Genomic DNA, 24,047 nt, shown 5'->3' with positions numbered 1-24,047 from the left:
AAGAAAATTTTTTTTTACAGAAGTGTATAAAAGTATTTCTCGCTATAAAACTGTTTGTAAACACATTGAAGGAGATATGCTAAGAAAATGGACCAGAATTCATCATAACTTGCACCAAAAACTGTCTACTGTGCTATGTTCCACATTTATCAAGTGTTTTAGACACACTTTTCCATTTAGATGGTAGACTGGATCACTGGTATATCTGATCCAACCTTCTTTAAATTACATGTCACTATTCAGAACCTCACCGAGTACACCAGAAAGGCACTTTTGTGGTTTGGCAAGAACACTGCAATAAAAATGGATGTCTTGTTTTGTTTTTGTGTACTTTCTATACTGAAAATAAATGCATGGATATCCTATTTTTAATGGTTGACAAAGTCAATTAATACATAGAAGATAACAAATCAGATTCCAAATCCTATGTCACATAAAGGCCTGGTCAGGGGGGCAGGGTTACTGAATTTCTATAAATATTACCAGTTTGCAGTAAGCAGGTGATTGGTTCCACTCGAAGTCTACAAAACAGTGGGTCAGAACAGAGAGTGAACTATCACTGGTCTCTCCTACCTTACTGCCATTGATGGAATGGCATCTAATTGGCATGGATGGATTGCCTACCCCTCCCCCTTCTCTGATAGGACATTTCCTTCAAGTATTGGAGAGGTTACTTATCACAACATTATTGGTGATGAAATTTGGCTGATGACCACATTATTTGGAAACAGGACACAATTTTATATGATCATCTTCTGACAACACCCGTATTGTCCAGGTGCTAAATGAGAGATCTGGTCTTCCAGCGTTCTCTGATCTCCGCATCCACTGCCTGGGGAAGTGTCTATCGTGGATATCCTACATACGTTGGGCTCCTTTCTTCATTGCATCACTGCAACCACTTACTCGATCTCCTACCTCCTTAGAATCTCTGCTATTACAGAATTCCCCTCTGGCTCGCTTACTTTCCACAATGCGATCTGTTGTTTCTTCAACTGAGTATACCACCCTATCACCTTTTCAAAGGTGATAGTTGGGGAACTCCTACACTTCATAGGCTGCTAGTTGGGGAACTCCTATACCCACTGAGGAATTGACTAAAGCCTTCATTCTGTGAAATAAACTACCAACTGCCTGTGCGGCGCAAGAAGAAGAAATAAAACCCTATAAAATAGGTTACATGATGGTATGGTGCCTTACTTGCATAAATTCTTTACCACCATAGCAGATGCCTTATGGAGGTGAGGCCCTAGGCTCTACACTACACATTTGGTTGGGTTGTCTAACTATTGATTGTTTTGGAATAAAATATTTTGGATATATTCTCATGTGACGGGGAACTCTAGTTCACACATGGGCAAAGGGGCGGATTTTGACAGCGGATTTCTCTTCAAAATCCGCCCCTTTACAATGGTGGTCTATGCAGACCGCCAGGCTTCTTTTCTCCACTAGCGGCGGGCTGCTGCTAGCGGAGAAAAGAAGCGACCTGCCCTATCTTCAGGCGGACAGCGGAGGGGAAAGCCGCGACCGCGATGGTCGCGGCAGGCGGGTTTTGACCAGAGAGAGACGTGGCTCGCCGTGTCTCTCTCGGTGTCAAAACCTGCGCGGGCAGTTCACGTGTGAACTAGAATTGCATTGCTCATAATCATGCCACAGTCCCTTTCTAAACTGAAATAGAGTCTCCATTACCATGTCCTTACTACAGCTAGGACGTCATACCTCGTCAATGGAAATCTGATAGATCCCCGTTCATTGTGAATTGGGTGCATGAAATGAATCATCTCCTTCGTATGGACAACCTTCTGGCTGGAGACTCTGACAAACTGGGATGCCTTTCCTCAGACCTGGTTCTGTTGGATACTGTTCAGGGATGGGCCTGATTTGGCCCTTTAGCTCTCATGAATTGAGAGAACAGCCTCTGTGACCTCCTCCTGTTGGCGGCCCCTGCTGAAAGACACTCATAATTATTGGTTTCTTCTCTACTTAGCCTTTTGCTTCCCACCTCTCTTTTCCTTCTCTTCCTCTTCTTCCTTAACCCCCTTTTTTGTTTGTTGTTTGTCTTATCTTTGTTACTTTGACATTTTCCTGCCTCTTTGTTCTGCTTCTTTGTCTCTTTCTTCTATGTTTCCTTTCCTTTATCTAACATCGTAATATGTTTTACTTGTCTCCAACATGATTGAATATATTTCTTATGGATTGATGTCTATGTAATACCAAAAACAAAAAAGGGAACTAAAACTTAACCTTTAATACATAAGATAAGATAAAAATGTGGTAAATGTGTGAATAAAAACTACACACGTATGAGACCAAAGTAGTGTTGAATACAACTGAACAGGTAAGTACCCTTAGCTAATAGAAAAGATGCAGTGGCTATGGCTAAAACAGAACCTGTAAGGGGCCACACGGTGGCTCAGTGGTTAGCACTGCAGCCTTGCAGCGCTGGAGTCCTGGTGTTCAAATCCCGCCAAGGGCAAAAAACCATCTGCAAGGAGTTTGTATGTTATCCCCGTGTTTGCATGGATTTCCATCCCATATTCAAAAAAAAAAAGACATACTGATAGGGAAAAATGTACATTGTGAGCTCCATGTGGGGCTCGCAATCTACATTTGAAAAAAATAAAATAAAAAATAAAACAGAACCTGTATCACACCTCCTGGATACTTAAACCTGAAAATAAATCCCTATCACTACAATCTCACAGACAGGATATACCACACAGTTAATAGATAACTATGCAGTATATCCAACTGCGCATGTGCGGTGGCCATTTTTCTGTGGCCTCTTACGCAATTGTCCATTCGGCCACAGAAAAATGGCTGTCACGCATGCGCAATCGGCGCTTTTGGCTGAAAATGCGGAATAGAGGGGATAGCGAGAAGAAGATGGAAGGTGTCGCTGGAGAGTCTGCAGGCAGTACAAGGGACGCCCCCAGTACTGTTTGAGTGCAGGGGGACCACGCACCCAGTGCTGTCTGTAGACTCATTTGCATACAGTGAAAACCGTGAAAATCACCAGAATGGTGGCGTAGAGGAGACAGCTAAAGGTAGGGGAAGAATAGCCTTTCTTAAGGCTATTCCGACGTGGTAGGCCTGAAAAAAAAGATTCTAATGATAGAATCTCTTTAACCACCTTAGATGTCATTATCAATGCAATCATGGAATCTGAGTGGCTACTTTCACTTTCATTTTTATGTTCAGTAGTACAACAGGTCTCCTGCAGGGTGATTGCAGGACCTGTTCTGCATACCTCCCAACTTTGGAAGAACAGAATGAGGGACAAAATGTGTGGCGCGCATAGCCCATTTTCGTTAATTTTTTTATGTGCCCCCACACAGTATAATTCTCCTATAGTCACCCATACATTATATGTCCCCACATTATAATGTTCCCTTCCAACTGCTCCATAGTATTAAGTCCCTCTCCTGGTGCCCCAGTTTAAACATGAAACTGGAGCAGCTGGAGAGCGACATTAACAGTGGGGGACAATAAATGAATGGCAAATGAAATGGGACATTAAACTGGGGGCAAGTAGAAGCAGAAATTAAACCGTAGGGGTAGCTGGAGGGTGACATTAAACTGGGGGGCAACTAGAGGCAGACTAGTTTCATATACCCCTTCATCTGCCCCATTACATGTTCCCCCTTAATCTGCCCCGTTTCATCTCCCCCCTCCATTTTTCCCCCAGTTTCATATCCCCCTTCATCTACTCCCAGTTTCATCTACCCCTCCATCTCTCCCCCAATTTCATATCCCCCTCCATCTGCCCCCAGTTTCATGTTCCCCTTCCATCTGTGGCCCTAGTTTAATGTCCTCTTCCATCTGCCCCCAGTATAACGTTCCCCTTCCATCTCTGCCCCTAGGTTACTGAGAGACACACACACACAACAGCTCTTATCACTGTTATAAGAACAGGGTTAATCGGGGGAAAGTTTTCTTAAGTAAAACACTAAAGAGGCATAGCGGGACATGCAGGGAGTTGTGTGTGACTGTGGGACAGAAGTATAAAAGCGGGACTTCCCTGCTAAATGCGGGATGCTTGGGAGCTATGGTTCTGTTACCATAGCAGCCAGGAGTCTTCAGAAAGCTTCCAGGCCTTCAATAGTACTATATACTCATTGACAAAAAAAATTACACAACAAGGAGTTGTTTGGATCACATGAAACTTTTGTATGTGTGATAGTAAGTATATATGTAAGTTATTACAATATTAGAGGATCCCTCCCGATTAGGCCCATTCTTCGGGCCTAATCCAGAGCGGAATGCCGGTGCACTGTACTGGCATCCCGTCATGGCTAGCCGCGCGGAAGTGTTCACACCCGGAATGCAAATTCCGTTGTGTGAACATACCCTTAGATTGCTTGTATATAGAGAAATATGTAGGTTTACACTTTATTTTTACTTTTTATAAGGGTAACATTTGTTATAATATAATGTCATGTTCTGCATATTCTGACATTTGCAAAACAATATAACAAACGTACAATACACTACAGACATGTCCATTACCAGGATTATGAATGATACATAGTTCTCACCTGTAATTGAACTGTTTATCACAAAAGCTGCATTGGAGAATGTTTACTCCTGGATCATCCTGGTGATTTAGAAACTCTGGATACGTCAATAGCAGTTCACATCTGTCACACTTGTGTACTACTTCAGCAAGGTTTTCGTTCCCATTTACTCTTTCCATCGCATTTGCATTCTCTAACCCAACTATAGTAGAATAGATCTTAGGTTTGAGTGACTCTCCACGTAATCTCAAGTCATTCATAGGTTCTAAGCTATCAGGTGTGTCAGGCTCATCACATAAATCAATGCAAATATCTGCAGCTTCATCGTCTGCTTCTTCTGAAGAACCATCATTGTGAACTGTAATAGGCACCTGTCTGGAATAACCAGTGTCAATAAAGGAGTTATCCATACAGCTATCCACAGGGCTCTCTCTCCCCAATCTTTCACTATTTGATAGCGATTTCCTCATAAAGTATCCAGGCTTTCGAACAACATACGTTTCTTTATAAAACGTTGGCCTTTTGTGTATTTTTGCTTTTTCTTTTATCTGAGTAATGTTTTCCAACCGTCTTCTTTGCAGACTGTTGTTAATACTGTGAAGGTTATCCTGTCGGCTTCTCTCTAGTCTTGTTTGGCTCTCAGTTTCTCTCAACTCTGAATCCTGATTTGGCACATAGTCATCATCTGGGATGCAGATTTCTTCTTTTGGACTACTGTTATGTGGACTACTGGATACACTGACCACTTGAACTGTGAGCGGGAGACTAACTTGCAAGAGTTGAGCAGCCTGCATAAAGTCTTGAACATGACAAGTCGGGATTTTGTAAGTGTATATAAAATCTAGCAGATGACTAAAACCTTCCAAGCTAACATTGTCTAGAACTAAAAACTGCTGCTGCTCATTTCTGCTTAGTGCAGCATAAAAATATTCACTACAAGCAGAAAGAACATTTTTATGAGCAAGAAATATTTTACCCTCCACCATCAAGGAAACATCACAAAAAAGGCCCATTGATTTCTGTTCATTCAGTTTCTGGAGAATAGACCAGCCATGTGCTTCTGGAGACATAGGGTCCATCATGTTATTTGTCTAGGTTCAGGAAGATGAATACATGAATATCATTCAGATAAAAATGAAGCTCTAATCCTACAAAAAAAAAGCAAATTACATTTTTAATACACATATATTATTACATATTATACATGTGCTTTTGTATAAAAATTTTGCATACATATATTTCAACACAGTCCGCTGTATTTTTATGTATAACAGAACTAGACTGTATTTGGTGAATGATCCAGCCATCCAGTATCTACTTAAAGAGGTTGTCCAGGATATTTTTTTTACAATAGGCTAGGGAAGGTGAAAAAAAAAAGAGAGTACAAAAAAAAACAGAAAAACAACATACTCCCAGAGTGGTCCAGTCCTGCCGTTCCAATGGTTTTTTGCGGCAGAAGTCCTCACCGGATGTGACGTCCTGGGTTCCTTTCTTTAGGCAGCTCATGTCCCGTGTCCTTTGTGGAGGCCGCTGATTGACCTCAGTGGTCACATGCAGCAGGGACTTCCGGCGGAAGAAAATATCAAAACAGCAGGACTGGACCGTGCTGGGAGCAACAGGAACGGTGAGTATGTTTTTTTTTTTTACATTTTATTTTACCTACCCCAGCCTAATTTAGAAATAAAAAATATCCTGGACAACTCTCTAAGGGGTCATTCACATGGAGTAAAGTGGCGCTGGTTCTGCCATGATAACTTGCGGCAGAATCAATGCTGATAAAGACTCCCACTGAGTTTAATGGGTTCCATCTACCGCGTGGAACACATTGAAATCAAAGGGTTAAAAATCCTCCCATTGATTTCAAAGTGTTCCGCGCGGAAGACGGAAGCCATTAAACTCAATGGGAGTCTTTCTATCAGCGCTGATTCTGCCGTGACTTATCGTGACAGAATCAGCGCCACTTTATTCCATGTGAATGACCCCTAAGTCTGACATCGTGCAAGAATAAATTTTAAAGGGTACCTGAGTTGTCCTGCAGATCTAGTTACTGTACAGCATGCATCTGGCAGGGTGCAACTGTCCATCAGAATACATTTTTCCATTTGGTAATTTGGCTATTTTGGGTGATATAAACCTGTTTCTCCTCCACTGATACTTTCTAACCTTTCTAACGTATTGTATCCCTGCCCCATAACAAATATCCCCTACCCCCATATTAAAGGTCTTTTCCCATGTCAGCCTTTCAGCCAGGCTGTATGCAGTGTCTGCTTCTCACTTCCTGTATTTCTCTCCCTCCCTCCCTCCTGCTGAACGGGACACAGAACACTTCTGCAGGTCAGATAATCTTCTGACTCTTGAACAGAACAAACAAAGGGTTATCTGTGTGTTTATATAGAGATAAAAAAAACCCCTCAGATTTATCAGATAACTGCAATTATCTGAACAGATTGCCCTGCTGGCAAGAGCGGTGAGTGACGTCACTTGTCCTATAGGTCCGTGGTTATAGCAACACAGTGTAAACAATGGGGCGAATAAATTCACATACCAGGCAAGCAAAGCAAAATTTCTAAAGCAATATATTTAGGAAAAGGCTTAAATTTACATAAGTTACCAGTATAGATAGGATCCTTGAGATGAGACAACCCCTTTAAAGATGGGCTGAAGGAGTGCCTAGACTAGAAGAGGTTTAACCCTTTGATTAACAACCCAGGCTTTCCTTCAGCTCTTAAGAAGTGTCTAAACTTGGGGTTACCCTTGGTCAAGTTACAACTGTAGGAAACCCATGCAGTGCAGAGATGGGGTTAATTGTGGTCAAGTTCGGACTGTATTTAACCCTTTATTTTGAAAGTATTCCTTCATCTTTGCCTGAACTTAGGGTTACCCAAGATTTATTAATTTATTACCATTTGTTAGACTACAATGGATTTGTTGGACTACTTAGGATACTACAGATTTGGACAAGTATTGTATGGGGCAGTTTTAATTAAAAAAAAAAAAAATTGTCTTTTTTTTTATTACTTCATTAATAACACTTTAGTAATGCCCGCTGTCTGACTGACAGTGACCATTAGTAAGACAGGGTTTATTGTTATCCACTAAATAGATCAACTCTAACAACCCCCTCATTATTACCGCAGTACCCACCGCCATCAGGGGTCCCAGGAAAACCCCAGTTAATTCTAATATCTATCTATCTAGTAGTGGTCTGTTGGCCAGTTTTAGCCATGGATATTGATAGGCTGCTGCTATATTGGATCTGTTTGGTTATGAAAAAATAGGGGGTACTCCATGTTCTGTTTTTCAATTATTTATTTTATTAATAAATTTTAATAAACACATTAATTGGATGCCAATGTAGTTTATTACAAGGTTGGATTATAATGGGGCAAATGTGCAGTTATATGGCAATGGGCCACTTTACAGCCTGTAGGCCCAGATAACCACTTATTTCACAAATACTATAATCCACCCATGTACACAAGTCACTATCATTTACTGTAGGTACACAAGGAACTTTCACCAACAATAGTAGGCACACATGTATTCTCTGTAGTCTCATTTATAATAGACATACACATTAGTCTCACCTACAGTACAGTAGTAGGCCTTCACAAACGTCACTCTCACTTACAGTAATATGCAGAAATATGGATAAAAATAAACTCTTTTTTGGAAATTAGGTTGCGATATGACTAAGGGTTTATGCAAAAATGTATTAACAACCTGAGTCTATTAACATTACTATACACTCTTGAAGCCTATACACTAACTGTATGTTTTAGATGATCATGTATAGATTGATGGTTTGTTTCTTTTACCTGTTATTATTACTGCACACAGGAAAAAAATATGCAAATCTGTTCTCCAGGATTTAATTAAGAGAACAGTGCCTCTGTTTGCTGCCCTCTAGAGGCAGTCCCCTTAACATCATGCATAACTTGTTGAAAAAGTCTAATAACATAATGCGAGTATTATTGCCAAACTAGTACTAGTATTTCTATTCCAAAAGGAACAGATTCCAAGCTGCGGACAGAATCGTTTCGATCACAGTGACAGTATGACAGTGCATTGAACATAATGGTACCAATATCTCTGGCACATCCCTGCAAAATTGACAGTGTGCTGAAATGAATGCACCGTCAGCTTGCAGCAGTATGTAAGATGGCAGGTTAGAGGGTAAGAAAGGTCTGCTTTTAAACTTTAGACCTTGTACTGATGCACAATTAGCATGTTGTAGAAATTGGATAGTGAAACTTATGACAATAAGGATCAAATTATTATGGGTAGTAATGTGCAACACAAATGATTGAGTGAATATTGGACCAACAAGTAAATATAAATGCAAAAAATATGAGCACTAATTATAAAACTAACAAACCAAAAATGAAATGCACTAAAACTTGACCTTTACTAGTAATTTTAAAAGCCCCCCCAAAAAAGTGGTACCGTTTGACTACCACCAATAATAGGAGATATTAAAAGGTGGAATGGAGTGGTAATAACGTCCTAAATATGTAAGTCTCTCAGGAAAAGGCCTTAATGTTCGACCTATAAAATCCACCTGACATAGGCTCACTAGCCTTAGGCTGGGTTACTGGTCTAGCTGGTTTTTATTTGGTTCCATGAATCACCCACAACCCCCACATGCTAGAGGACAGGCATGCATACAATGGGGCTGAGCCGATATTAGGACCTAATACACACTAGCAGGGCATGTAGTTATCACTCCCTCCTATTTAAGACCCTCCACCCCACACACGCTCAATCGTTAGCACATTGGTAGATTAAAAGCTCGGCCTGACGGTCCGTTTCACCACACAAAAGCCAGTTCATCAGAGGCAATGCGAGCTATTTAAATAATGCCTGCAATGTTGCATAGCATCAGTATGTGTTAGTAGCATGTAGTCGCTTATGTCGGCTGTAATGGGCTTTTAAAATCCTATTAATATTATAAAGGTGAAAGTTTGTGAGTTTGGATGTTTGTTCCTCAATCACAGCCAAACGGCTGAATTGATTTTGGGGAAATTTCACACACACACACTTGCCAGGAAAAGGTAGTAGGCTACTTTAAATGTGGGTCACTCACCCCAAATTGCCACCGTGACCCTCCAAACAATCCTCTGGGCTCGGCTGTAGAAGCTGGGATTCTGTCAGCGCTGGTCTGTGCAAGCACCTCCTATTGGTGCATGGCAGGCTGTGGGCAGGCTCTGGAGCCAGGGCTGCGGCACCATAGGTTGCTGGGCGTGCGATTCAGCAGGGAAACACTAAGGAAGATGGCGGCAACCCACAGGGTCCCGGCGCCGCAGCTGTCCCAGCCCACCGACACAGCTCTCGGACAGAGGAGGCTGCTGCACCCGACATACTACAGGTAAGTGCAGCGGGTACAGGGGGTTGGGGTGTCCCGGGGAGGGAGAGGGCAACCGCATTCCCCAGCTTCATTGGCCCCAGTGTAGTTGAACTCACCTTGCCATGCTCCCCCGATGCGCTCTCCGCTCACTCGCTGCACGAAGGTGTACGGCGGCTGACTGCGTATGGCAGGTACCCTGTAATACAGGTGCCGGTATTCGGCAATGCACTGTATGATACCGGCGCCTGGATTGCAGTCTACCTGCCTAGGCTGCAATACAACGCACACCTGACAGGCCAGGGAGGCAGCACGAGGCTCCGGCTGTCATAGCAACCTGACGCCCTCACTCTGCCTCCTATACGCCACACGCAGCCAGGAGCCCGACACTGATTAACAGCAAGCGAGCGGAGAGAGCAGTGGTGGAGCGTGGCAAGGTAAGTCCAACTACACTGGGGACGATGTCTGTGTGTGGGGGGGGCTGAGGCTGGGAGCAGTGATGGGGGGGCTGAGGCTGGGAGCAGTGATGGGAGGGGGCCTGAGGCTGGGAGCAGTGATGGGGGGGAGGGGGCTTGAGGCTGGGAGCAGTGATGGAGGGGGGGGGGCCTGAGGCTGGGAGCAGAGATGGGGGGGCCTGAGGCTGGGAGCAGAGATGGGGGGGGGCCTGAGGCTGGGAGCAGAGATGGGGGAACAAGAAACTGGGGGCAGATTAAGGGGGGGACAAGCAACTGGGGGGGGGGCCTAGGCTAAAAGCAGAGATGGGGGGGCGGGGCAGACATGGGAGAACAAGAAATATAAGCGGTTCGGCGCCACCGCCAACCCCCGGACGAAGTCGCGGGTAACTGATAGTTACTAATAAATGTCAAGTTTTAGTGCATTTCATTTTTGGTTTGTTAGTTTGAGTGAATATTGGCCATTACCTGGAATAATCCATTAGGTGAACTGCCTATTATAAAATTTTATTAAAAATCCATAACGCTACACACTGCTGTGGGGCCCCATGTGTTCTCTGATGTCCCAACCAAATGCATGTGCAGCACTAAAGTTAAATCTGCCATCGCAGAGGGTGGTTTTGCCCCCTAATGACATGGGCCCCATAGCAAGTACTATGGCAGAAATTGCATTGTTTACCCAGCTTACACCTACATTGCTGGACCCAGAAGAGGAGAGTATAAGAACTGTGTATGTTGCTTATGGTTTTGTGTGTGTGATTTTTTTTTTCTCTTATCCAACTTGTAGACCAGGGGTAGGGAACGTACGGCTCTCCAGCTGTTGCAAAACTACAACTCCCAGCATGCATACTTGCTCTGCTGTTCTTGGAACTCCCATGGAAGTGAATGGAGCATGTTGGGAGTTGTAGTTTCACAGCAGTTGGAGAGCCGAAGGTTCCCTACCCCTGTTGTAGACTATAGTGGATACCAAGGGTTTTTCATTTTCAATAAAATGGTCAACAAGTGTGTGTGTATTTTATTCCAATAAAATATTTTTTTTCTATGTGCGTTTTTTTTTTTCTTTTTTTTACTTTATTATTACTGCCTTAGTAAAGGTAGCTTATCTAATGGACAGTGTCCACTACTAAGATAGTCTTTATATTAGCCACTACTTAAGCTAACATCATTTCCCCATTATTAACCCAATAACCAATGCCATCCGAAGTGCCAGGAAGTTCTAGGTGCAGTCCACTATCTGTCCATCTAGTAATGGTCAGATGGGCAGCAGCAGTCTGTTATTTTATGGTGGTGGCAAAGCCACAAAAAGATTGGGTTTTCAGACCCAGCCTGCCAGGCTGGTCCTGCTGTACAGGATCTGGTTGGTAAGGAAAAAATAGGGGGAGTACAGGTTTATTTAAAAAAAATAAATAAATAAATAAAAACCATGTGGGGTCCCCTTCCATGTTTCTGAACAAGTCATATCGTATAAAGCAGCAACAGAATTAACAGAATGGGAAAACTCGTTTTTTTCGGCTATGCCAACCTAATAAAACTAGCCTGCAGCCGCCCCACAATAAAGCCATGACTAGATGGTCATATACTGGACCGAATGTGGCTCTTCCCGGTGCTCCTGATGGCATTGGGTACTGGGGTGGTAATGGAGGATTGGTGTTAGCCTATTTATTGGTCAACACAAAGCCCACCTTAGTAATGGACACTATCAATAATACAGTATCCGGTACTAAGGAAGTGATACTAAAAATAAAATACACACATACAAAATATAGATATTTTATTCTAATAAAACACACAGACAACGTTCAGTGACCATTTTATTAAAAATAAAAAATCACTGACATCCGATGAAGTCCACCGAATCTGGTGTAGTACACAAACTGGATCTAAATTACAAAAAAAAGAAAGTTATTCAAAATGATATAAGACCTGTCCTAGGTCTAGTGAGTCTGCCTCTCTCTCAGGCTGTAAACCAACCAATGACAGCTCATTCATTTACTAAACAGGAGCTGGCAAGGGTGCTAGAGATCATTGAGTAATGAACTATAGTAAACCTTTCTTTTTGGTGCATGGAGGCCTGAAGTAAGACACTGTATGGAGCTTCTTGGGGGGGGGCTCCTTTTACTAAAGTACATTGACTCCATCTGCTACAACTCTGTGTCATGGTCAAGGAGTTATATATGTGCAGGGACTACTTCTAGAGCACAGCAATGAGACCTTCTATCATGAGACCTTCTATTTGCTGCCTGACTTGCTCATTGCAAGTCAGGGAGCAAACGTACATACATAGTTACAGTATATTGCTTGCTGTCCACAAATGAAAGAACGCTTTGCTGGGGTATCATTAAATTTATTATAGTGAAAGAGGGACATGGGGTGTGGTAGGTAACCATGGACACATGACTGAAATTACTTTGTCTTGGTTTGCGATACAATGTACACTAATAGTCTTCTTCTCCCACACTCCCACTCACAGCGCATCTCTCATCTGGCAGTTTCAGTTAAAAAAAACACCACCCAATAAACCACATTACAGTTTATAGGGTCCATCGGACTCCATATGTGTCCACTGTTTTAATGGTGCTTTTGTCCGTTATTTTGGTCCTCAAACAGATGACAACAACAAACAGCCCGCTAACCTAGTGAAATATAGTAGGAAGAAGTATACTTACTCTTCTGTAACTGTCTGCCAAACATAGGGGTAAAGGACAGATGACAAGACAGGGTAAGAGAAGGGGACTACACAGAGCTGTGGAAGTGCCAGGAATGGATGCCTTCTTAATAAAAAGCTTACAGTATGGATCTGTGGAGGAGGGAGGTGCATTGAACAGCTTGTTCTGCCTGCCTTGTGTACAGGACCAAGCTGTAGCAGACAGAGGTATCTGGAACAGCCTGTTCTGCCTGTCATTTGTGCAGAACTGAGCTGTGGAGGAGGGAGGTAACAGCTCTGTTACCTATCTCACCTCTGCAGCAAGAGCTATGGAGAAGTCCGGGGCTGGAAGAGCAGACTGGAGCGCCCATGAGAAGTCACAGATAGCAAGCTACCTGCACAAAAGTCTCATTGTTATCTGCTGCTATGGACAGGAATAGATCAGTAACAGACAGTGGGCAGTATGTTACAAAAAATAAGAGCCCCCTAGTGGCTGTACTTGCAGACCTTTACAGGTAAAATTTCAGAATTTTTAATAACAAAAATTTACAATTATGTTCTGCATCTCCTGAACTATTCATAGACTAAATTGTGTGAAAAGTTAGTGACCATTTAATATATTCTATCAATCTTTTGCTTTTTGATGCACATATATTTGAAGTCTCTTGATTGCAAGTCCCATAGATTGCAATACAACAGTATTGTAGTCTATGGTAGATTCACTACAGTAGTATTAAGGCTGGTCATAGACCAGCCTCAATAGCAATTTTCCTATGACAAACCTGGGAGCCTTCATAAGGCTCTCGGTTGTCATAGGAACGGGTCAGCGCCCGTGATTTCACCACACTGCAGCCGGCCTGCAACGGGAAAGGTACAGGGCCGTTTGGGACCACAGTTGGCAATGCCTGTGATCAGAGTAGACTATGACTGCGGCTATTAGCTCTGAATCTCCACTACACATTACAGTGGACACCCGGTAGCTATGGCAGCCGCTCTGCAGCAGTGTACCTGCCATCTTTAAAGACCCAGCATCCATCATAAAAGTATGGCAGATGTTGAGAAGTTAATGCATGCAGTTTTAAACAAACCCATGCTGTTCCGGAGGTGAGGGAATCCCCCTGCTGTAGCACATTTTGATCATTTGTTCATCGCAACTTTTACAGGAAAGATTTTCTTATTTTAGCAGAAATTTGGTGTGTCCACCACATGTAGGAGTCCTGATATTGAGTAATGATATGGCCCCCACAAAGGCCTGATCTGGAGCCTGTCTGGGATCACATGAAAAAACAAAAGGATTTGAGCAAGCCTACATCCATGGCTAGTTCTCCAATATGATCAGAACAACCGCTCTGCCAAGTTCCATCAAAAACTATGTGCAAGGTTAACTAAATGAACTGATGCTGTTTTGAAGGCAAAGAGTTGACACACCAGATATTCATTTGATTTAGATTTTTTTTTGTTCATTCCCTTAACCGGTTAAGGACCGGGCCCAAAAGTATGTTAAAGACCAGGCCTTTTTTTTTCAAAACTGACATGTGTCACTTTAAATGGCAATAACTTTGAGACGCTTTAACATAGACAAGTGATTCTGAGATTGTTTTTTCGTAACACATTGTACTTCATGTCAATAGTAAATTTTGGTCGGTATGTTATGTCTTTGATTATTAAAAAATATGAAATTTGGCGAAAATTTAAAAAAAAATGCAGTTTTCAAACTTTGAAATTGCAAGTCTTCCAAATAGAAAGTCATACCACCCAAATTTTTTCATAAATATAATTGACCATGTCTTTCATTTATGTAGCAATCAAATTTTAATCACTCTTTAAATTTTTTTCAGATATTATAAGGCTTACAAGTCAAGCAGTAATTTTCCAAATTTTCAAGAATATTTCCAAAACACAATTTTCAAGGGACCAGTTCAGAAGGGAACTTGAAAGGCCTCTGTAATAAAAACCCCCATAAGTCACCCCATTCTAAAAACTGCACTCCTGAAAGAATCCAAAACAGCAGGTAGAAAGTTTTTTTTAACCCTTTCAGCATTTCACAGCAATGAAAACAAAATGGAGGTCAAATTTACATTTTTCAATTTCTATCACTAATATATTCATTTAGCCCTAGAATTTACACATTTACTAAGGGTTAAAAGAGGAAATGCACCCCACATTTTGTTGCACAATTTCTTCCGAACACGACAATACCACATATGTGCTGTTACCCTAATGTACGGGCACACGGTCGCTCTCAGAACGGATGGAGCGCTAATTGGATTTTGTAGACCAGATTTTGATAAAATAGTTTGCAGGCACCATGTCCCATTTGCAGAGCTCCCAAGGTGCCAAAATAGTGAAAACCCCCAAAATGTGACCCCATTTTGGAAACTAGACCCTTCAAGGAATTTATCAAGGGGTATAGTGAGCTCTTTGACCCTACAGGTGTCTCACAGATTTTTTTACCATTGAGACGTGAAAATGAAAAATTACTTTTTTCGTAATAAAATGTTACTGTAGCCCCAAATTTTTCATCTTTACAAGGGGTTAAAGGAGAAACTGCACCCCATATTTTGTTACACAATTTCTCCCGAACACGACAATACCACATATGTGCTGTTACCCTAATGTACGGGCACACGGTCGCTCTCAGAATGGATGGAGCGCTAATTGGATTTTGTAGGCCAGATTTTGATAAAATAGTTTGCAGGCACCATGTCCCATTTGCAGAGCTCCCAAGGTGCCAAAATAGTGGAAACCCCCAAAATGTGACCCCATTTTGGAAACTAGATCCTTCAAGGAATTTATCAAGGGGTATAGTGAGCACTTTGACCCTACAGGAGTTTCACAGAATTGGCCCAGCAAATTGGAAAAAGACATTTTTTGCTATAAAATGTTGTTTTAACCCCAAATTTTGCATTTCCACAAGGGGTTAAAGGAGAAATTGCACCCCACATTTTGTTACCCAATTTCTCCCGAACGTGACAATACCCCATATGTGCTGGTAATCTAATGTACGAACGGATGGAGCGCTAATTGGATTTTGTAGGCCAGATTTTGCTAGAATAGTTTGCAGGCATTCAATAAATGCTTTAGCATCTTCTTAGAGTATCCAGATTTTTTGTGAAATGTTGAAAAAGATGCAAAAAATTTAATTAGTATTTTTGTTCCCCAATGTATTCATCTAGGGGTATAATTTAGGGAATTTAGAGTTTATAACAATAGGAATTTGCAGGTTTATGCAAAAAATGGGGCTTGGTGGCAATCACAAAATTAGAAGTGGAATATTTTCTGGGAAAGAGCTCTAATAATGAAGAACAGTGTGGTATTTCTCAAAACAAGAAATACACAGGCCTGGTTGTGAGGGGTATGAGGGACAAAAGTAACGGGTATCTCTGCGTCGCCCATTTTTGGCGCAGACACAGCATTTTTTTTGCACGTTAGCTCGTGTTGTTGTGGAGGGAATTAGACTGATAAAATGCCTTTCAGTGAGTCGTTTGACATTTTCAGACTGGGGGTTCTCTATGGGGTCCTGAGGGTCAAAAAGGAGGTTGTGAATTATTTCCTCCTGGAAATCCAGGTATTTGTCGGTGCCTCCCTTCTTTTTATAAAGTAAAAAGGCATTGTGAATTCCAATTTGTATTAGGTAAATGGCCACTTTTTTGTACCAGGTTTTGGTTTTCCTTTTTATCAAATAGGGCTGTAAGATTTGATCACTTAAATCCACCCCCCCCATGTGTTTGTTATACTCGGACACACTTATTGGCTTATGCTTGTCTGCTGTTGCCCCTCTTTCCCTCACTGCCACTGTTCCTGTGGGGTGTATTGTGCTCAACACATATACATCTCTCCTATCTCTGTATTTCACCGCCAACAGCTCCTCACAAGAATAAGAACAGGACTCCCCCTTTTGTATGCCCTTCCCCACTAGCTGCTGCGGAAAACCAATTCGGTTTTTGCGCATGGTTCCACATGCTCCTGTGTTTGCACAATGCAAGTGTCTAAATAGGGCCACACCTGAATAAAAGTTATCACAATACAAGTGGTACCCTTTGTGTAGCAGGGGCTGCATTATCTCCACCACTATTTTACTACTGATGGGAAAATTTGGGGGGCATCCTGGGGAATTAATTTTTTTATCTCGTCCCTCATAGATTCTGAAGGCGGCGGTGTATCCAGAACTGCTTTCGCAAAGCTTATATAGCTTAATGCCATATCTTGCCCGTTTGGGAGATATTGGCAAAAGCTCAGTCTGCCGTGAAAACTAAGGAGGGATTCGTCCACACTGACGTTTTGCTCTGGGGTGTAATGTTGTAAAAAGGAGTGGTTCAAATAATTTATGAGGGGTCTCAGTTTGAATAACCGATCACGGTTTGGATCATCACTTGGGGGGGCCTGTGAATTATCACTGAAGTGAAGGAACCTCATTATTTGCTCATAGCGAAGCCTGGACATGACTGCCGAATATATTGGGGTTGACTGTGCGGGACTTTTTGACCAATATGATCTGATTGAGGGCTTTTTTACAATACCCATATTTAGGGTAAGGCCCCAAAATTTTTTCATTTCCACTAGATCTGTGGGTGTCCAATCTTTGGCATGGGCAGAGGAAGGTTTTTGGGTTATGTACTGGGTGCACAAGAAAAAACACAGTCCACAGCTCACCATAAATCTTGAAGAGAATCAGCTAGACCAAGAGTGCACGAAAAAAATACACCCCCGGCTGGGGTGGAACAATGCAAGAACCCAGTAGAAAAATATTCCTTCAGCACAAGAGGTCTATAGTAAAACTTGACTTTTATTGGAAAAATATAAAAAATAGGTACCAGACATAGGAAAAAAAGATGTAGAAAAACTTACATGGTCAATTCCAAGTATGCATGTATGGTTGAAGACAGACAAGCCTACGCGTTTTGGGACATCCGTCCCTTACTCATGGCATATAAATTCGTTTGAAGGACAATTTCATTGAGGAGGTCGTCGCTTATAAATAAACTAAAATAATTCATGTGGGTAAATTGGGAATCATCCACTGTTATGCCAGGAGAGGCAGTAAATGGGTGGACTCTAGGGGCAAAAGATGGAGCAGGTACCCACTGGAGGGAACACACATCAATTAGTGGGAAAGTGTCACTGTGTGCTGCCGCACTGCTAGTTCCTGCACCTTCACCATCTGAAGAGTCAATGTCATCAGAGAGAACGTCCCCTGAAGACATATCGGAATTGACACTTATATTGTCATTTTCATTGTCTGCAAATGTTTCAGTGTCAGACGCATTTGACCAAAGAATGGCGTATGCCTCCTCACTAGTATAAAACCTCCTCGCCATAATCGCTATACAGGGGACAGATATATATACCTATATGGTGGGTATATATATATATATTTATTGTATACGGTACACACATATATATATATATATATATATATATATATGTATTTAGCTAGAGAGCTGATTATTGCGAGCCCTCTTTGACTGACAATGTCTGTAAAGCGCCACAGAATATGTTAGCGCTATACAGGGGACAGATATATATATATATATACCTATATGGCGGGTATAATATATATCTTTATACGGTAGATTATATATATATATATATGTATATGTATTTAGCTAGAGAGCTGATTATTGCTAGCCCTCTTTGACACAGTGGCTGTAAAGCGCCGCAGAATATGTTAGCGCTATACAGGGGACAGATTATATACCTATATGGCGGGTATATATATATAGATATATCTCCCTATCTAGATCTGATATACAGATATATATATATATTTTTTTTTATTTATTTATACATATACAGTGCCTACAAGTAGTATTCAACCCCCTGCAGATTTAACAGGTGTTATGGTTTGCTGGGTTTATTAAAAAAAACTAACAAAAGAAACCCAAAAGGAGCCCGCTGGGCTCTGGACCCCAGAAGCGCCCTGGTGTGAACAGGGTCTGACAGTTAGACGTCACTGCCAGCCCTCTACACACCCTAGTTCGTTCTGTTAAATCACAGCGGCCTGTGCAGGTCAGAACAGCCGCACAAGGACTCAGTCTAGACAGCACTTTGGTGCTAGACTGCCCACAATTAGCTAGTGTGCACACAGTGGCTTCCTGAGGCACACCTAGCAGCTACCAACTTAACGTTTTTCTTGAAATAAATCTTTCTTTGAAATAGAGTTCTACCTGAACTACCAAACTGCCTAACAAAGTTTCTACCTAGCTAGCTAGCCTAAGCACACGCAGTGCATTTGTGAATTGACATTAGGGCAGCGGGCTGAGGAACCTCCCTCTTTATAAAGGGAAAGGGCGGTCCACTTTCGGCCAAGCCAGCTGCCCAAGGCGGAGGTTATTGGTCGATACGACTGTCAGTCACAGCCTGACCACACCATCCGGCTGCAAGTGGGTTTAACCCTTGCTAAACCTGAGTGCCGGCACAAGGGGGAAGTGACAGGCTGCAATACGCTACCGCAGAGAGACGGGCTGCGACCCGACCCCTCGGCCGCAGTTTCCGCACAGTCCTAACAGCAGGTTTGATAAGATGCAAATAAGTTAGAGCCTTCAAACTTCAAACAAGAGCAGGATTTATTAACAGATGCATAAATCTTACAAACCAAAAAGATGTTGCTCAATTAAATTTTAATAAATTTTAAACATAAAAGTGTGGGTCAATTATTATTCAACCCCTAGGTTTAATATTTTGTGGAATAACCCTTGTTTGCAATTACAGCTAATAATCGTCTTTTATAAGACCTGATCAGGCCGGCACAGGTCTCTGGAGTTATCTTGGCCCACTCCTCCATGCAGATCTTCTCCAAGTTATCTAGGTTCTTTGGGTGTCTCATGTGAACTTTAATCTTGAGCTCCTTCCACAAGTTTTCAATTGGGTTAAGGTCAGGAGACTGACTAGGCCACTGCAACACCTTGATTTTTTCCCTCTTGAACCAGGCCTTGGTTTTCTTGGCTGTGTGCTTTGGGTCGTTGTCTTGTTGGAAGATGAAATGACGACCCATCTTAACATCCTTGATGGAGGAGTGGAGGTTCTTGGCCAAAATCTCCAGGTAGGCCGTGCTATCCATCTTCCCATGGATGCGGACCAGATGGCCAGGCCCCTTGGCTTAGAAGCAGCCCCACAGCATGATGCTGCCACCACCATGCTTGACTGTAGGGATGGTATTCTTGGGGTCGTATGCAGTGCCATCCAGTCTCCAAACGTCACATGTGTGGTTGGCACCAAAGATCTCGATCTTGGTCTCATCAGTTCTGAGAACCTTGAACCAGTCTGTCGCAGAGTCCTCCAAGTGATCATGAGCAAACTGTAGACGAGCCTTGACATGACGCTTTGAAAGTAAAGGTACCTTACGGGCTCGTCTGGAACGGAGACCATTGTGGTGGAGTATGTTACTTATGATATTGACTGAAACCAATGTCCCCACTGCCATGAGATCTTCCCGGAGCTCCTTCCTTGTTGTCCTTGGGTTAGTCTTGACTCTTTGGACAAGCCTGGCCTCAGCACGGGAGGAAACTTTCAAAGGCTGTCCAGGCCGTGGAAGGCTAACAGTAGTTCCATAAGCCTTCCACTTCCGGATGATGCTCCCAACAGTGGAGACAGGTAGGCCCAACTCCTTGGAAAGGGTTTTGTACCCCTTGCCAGCCGTGTGACCCTCCACGATCTTGTCTCTGATGGCCTTGGAATGCTCCTTTGTCTTTCCCATGTTGACCATGTATGAGTGCTGTTCACAAGTTTGGGGAGGGTCTTAAATAGTCAGAAAAGGCTGGAAAAAGAGATAATTAATCCAAACATGTGAAGATCATTGTTCTTTGTGCCTGAACTACTACTTAATACTTTAGGGGAACCAAACAGAATTCTGGTGGTTTGAGGGGTTGAATAATAAATGACCCTCTGAATAAACTTTTCACAATTTAAAAAAAAAATTAAACAAAGAAATAACATTCTTTTTTGCTGCAGTGCATTTCACACTTCCAGGCTGATCTACAGTCCAAATGTCACAATGCCAAGTTAATTCCGAATGTGTAAACCTGCTAAATATGCAGGGGGTTGAATACTACTTGTAGGCACTGTATATACAGTATATGATCTATGTATAAGGTGATATGGGGTGGGAATTAGGGGTTTTTGGGCAGTGGAAACAAAGTATAAGTGATTTGTAACAGCTGCTGCTCTATATATATCGCTTCTTCTTCTCTTCTCCTCACAAAGAAACTAAGTGTGAGAAGAAGAGGAGAAGGAGGAGACTTAGAAGCAGCTGTCACTACTGTAAATAGAACGGATCGCTGTGACTTGCTGTCACAGCGATCACGTAACCGGGGACCCATCAGATTGGTCCCCGGCATGTTCACCAAGTCCCACGCCGGTAGTGGGGGCGGGACTGTCGCCGGGGGGACGCGCGATCCCCTCTAAAATGGAGTCTAAAGACCGGCCGTATTTTTACAATCGGCCGGTCTTTAGGTACCAGGATCACTGGCCGTAATTTTACGGCCAGCGGTCCTTAACCGGTTAATTTTTTTTTTTAATCAATTGACAAAATAATTACTTTCATATTTGAAAGAATTCTTACTTTACAGAACTTTATACACCTGCCTAAATTTTTGCATAGTATTGTAAGCTGACCTCACTGTTTGTCACTCAAACATTTTCTGCATGATTCTGCATCAGTCTTATAGACATCCTGAAATAAAGCAGCAGGGCCATTACACAGTGTAGGGAGCTGTCTCCATCAAGCTACTCCATCAAGCTACGCACACTGTACATATACAGCAGCACGAGTGAGTGCACTAACAATCTCATATTGAGCAAGGCCCTCAATATCAACTCTTGGGCAACCCCATTAACCAGCCACATGCATAAAGAATACTATATACAACTGTACACTTCAAAATACTTCAATAGGGAGTTATTGTGTTTTACCTCCCAACATGAAGGGAGCAGTAAATGTGTTGTGCCCCATACAAAATTATTTGGATAAGAAATTTTTGCTCCTTTTTGTGAAATCCTGCATTTATTTATTCTTTCCCTTCGTTCTCCCTGTGTACCAGGAAAAATATTTATAATGAAATGAAAATGAGGGTCAGGAATAGTCATTTAAAATAGTTATATATAAAGCATAGAAATGTGCTTCCGACCTCGTACTGAAAAGGAGATTCAAACCTTTCAGGGCTCGTTCACATCTGCGCCTGGTCTCCGTTTATACAGGTTTCCGTTTCCTGCACGAAACTGGCCAGGAAACGGAAAACTGCAGTCAGTTTCCAAACCCATTAATTTGAATGGGTTTGGAAAGTGTCCGGCCGTGAGCACCAGCGAGTGTTTTATACTCTCCTCAGCAAAACCGTTTTTTAACCGGACACAAAGTCGGACATGCAGGACTTTGTGTCCGGTTTAAAAAACCACGGTCATGGCCGGACCCGGTCTGACAGGTTTCCATCTTCTGCTGGTAGAAGACGGAAACCTCAGTACAGAGACCAAATGCTGGTGTGAACCCAGCGTCACATGCAGTTCTTCTAGATATCGTCATCATCTGAAAACACAGTCAGAATTAAGATATTTATATGTGTTTTCAACTGGTGATAGTTATGAAACTATCGGCCTAAGGGTGCCTTCACGCGGCGTAGCGCGCCGCTCCTTTAGACACGTATACGTGTGTCTGAGCGCGGCGATTCAAACAGAGCCCATTGATTTCAATGGGTGCCAATATACGCGCGCTAACAATTGAAATCAATAGGTAAAAAAGCCTCCGATTGATTTCAATGGTTAGCGCGCGTATATCGGCACCCATTGAAATTAATGGGCTCTGTTTTGAATCGCCGCGCTCGGACAGTTGTATAAAGGAGCGGCGCGCTACACTGTGTGAAGGCACCCTTAAAGGAGTTGTCGAGGCAAAACTGGACATTAAACTTAATCTTAAAATAGGCCAAAGAAAATGAAAAAAAGTGTACAAAAAAAAACAAAACAACAAACATTTATACTCACCTTTCCCCAATGCTCCGATGCCTCCCAGTGTGGTCTGGTCTTCTTGGTGCAGCGTAGACAAGAGGCAAAAGTCCCAGCAACACGTGACTGCTGAGGACAGTCAGCTGCCTCAGTGAACGGCCTGAGAGGTCACTGTCTGTACGACTCCTATCGTGCTGCAACTGCAACTTCTAGTCATAAAATAGTCGCACAATGTTTGCGGTACACTAAGGGTCAGAATGTAACGCAATTCAATTACATTCTTCAAGGAGTTGCCAAGCAACCCAGCGATCTTCGGTCGTGCAACAGGGTTTGTAACTAAAGTTGATGTCTAGCCCTGGCCTAAGAGCTCACTCACAATAAGGCTGTGTGCACGCTTGTGAAAAAGAAGGTTTTTCATAGCTGAGCGCACATTTCAGTTTAATCTGTTTTACAGATCTCTCATAGACTTGGCTTCATTTATTTAACAGGCTGGTCAAGCAAAACATTAATAAATAAATTTGAGTGAATATATCCATAATCCACAGACTATTAAAAAATACTCCGGCACACACCTGCTGTGTGAATAAACACTTATATTAAGCTTTTTGTACTAACTCAGACATCAACTGAAGAAATAGCAGCCAATCAAGCGAGTGCTTACACTTTCCAATCTGCCTGCCAAAAATGAAAGCTGGATTTTGATTGGTTGCTCCTGTTTACTCTATAAATCCTTCACAGAAGGCATGTTTAAAAATAAATATACTCTGTATCTGGACTAATAGAAGTATATGCACAATGAAACATTCATTCATCCCTAAAATATTTTCACATGACTGAATCGCTACGAACCCAGTGTTACCCGCCACAAACACGCTACATACAGGCAGATCCATTCCCTTAGCCACTAGCATCAGAGCACACACATGTTATATGTTATAGGCTCTCACCTCTGCTCACTTCCCATTGCAGCCTCGCTCCCACCCCAGACATGCTGACGCAATCTGACGCGAGTTGTTCCTTTGGTGTGCTTGTTAATAAAGTTCAGTATGGGGGTAAAAAAAAAAAAAAAAGATGTTTTGCTTAGGGACGTGATACTTCGTCAGAGAACCTGATTGGTTGATTTCGTCAAGGGACGTGATAACGCCATTGCCCTCTCATTT

The 24,047-nt window shown here is 42.4% G+C and overlaps 1 protein-coding gene across 2 annotated transcripts in view; it reads right to left on the bottom strand.

The window, feature by feature from the left end:
* The window catches only part of LOC142212174 (uncharacterized), a 45,054-nt gene extending 21,172 nt beyond the window's left edge, over positions 1-23,882 (bottom strand). Inside the window, exons 1-2 of one of the 2 annotated variants that reach the window (XM_075280438.1) lie at positions 23,835-23,882; positions 4,539-5,665 (exon numbers count right to left, since the gene is read on the bottom strand). In XM_075280438.1, coding sequence (XP_075136539.1) covers positions 4,539-5,599 — 1,061 coding nt within the window. In that variant the 5' untranslated portion in view covers positions 5,600-5,665; positions 23,835-23,882. Of the gene's footprint in view, positions 1-4,538; positions 5,666-12,979; positions 13,392-23,834 lie in introns of those variants that run through there. The other variant, XM_075280437.1, reaches the window with a different exon arrangement.
* Positions 23,883-24,047: the final 165 nt, after the last annotated feature.

Source organism: Leptodactylus fuscus, chromosome 1 (genome assembly GCF_031893055.1).
Source record: "Leptodactylus fuscus isolate aLepFus1 chromosome 1, aLepFus1.hap2, whole genome shotgun sequence".
Taxonomy (NCBI): domain Eukaryota; kingdom Metazoa; phylum Chordata; class Amphibia; order Anura; family Leptodactylidae; genus Leptodactylus; species Leptodactylus fuscus.
This window is presented reverse-complemented; position numbering and strand designations above follow the sequence as displayed.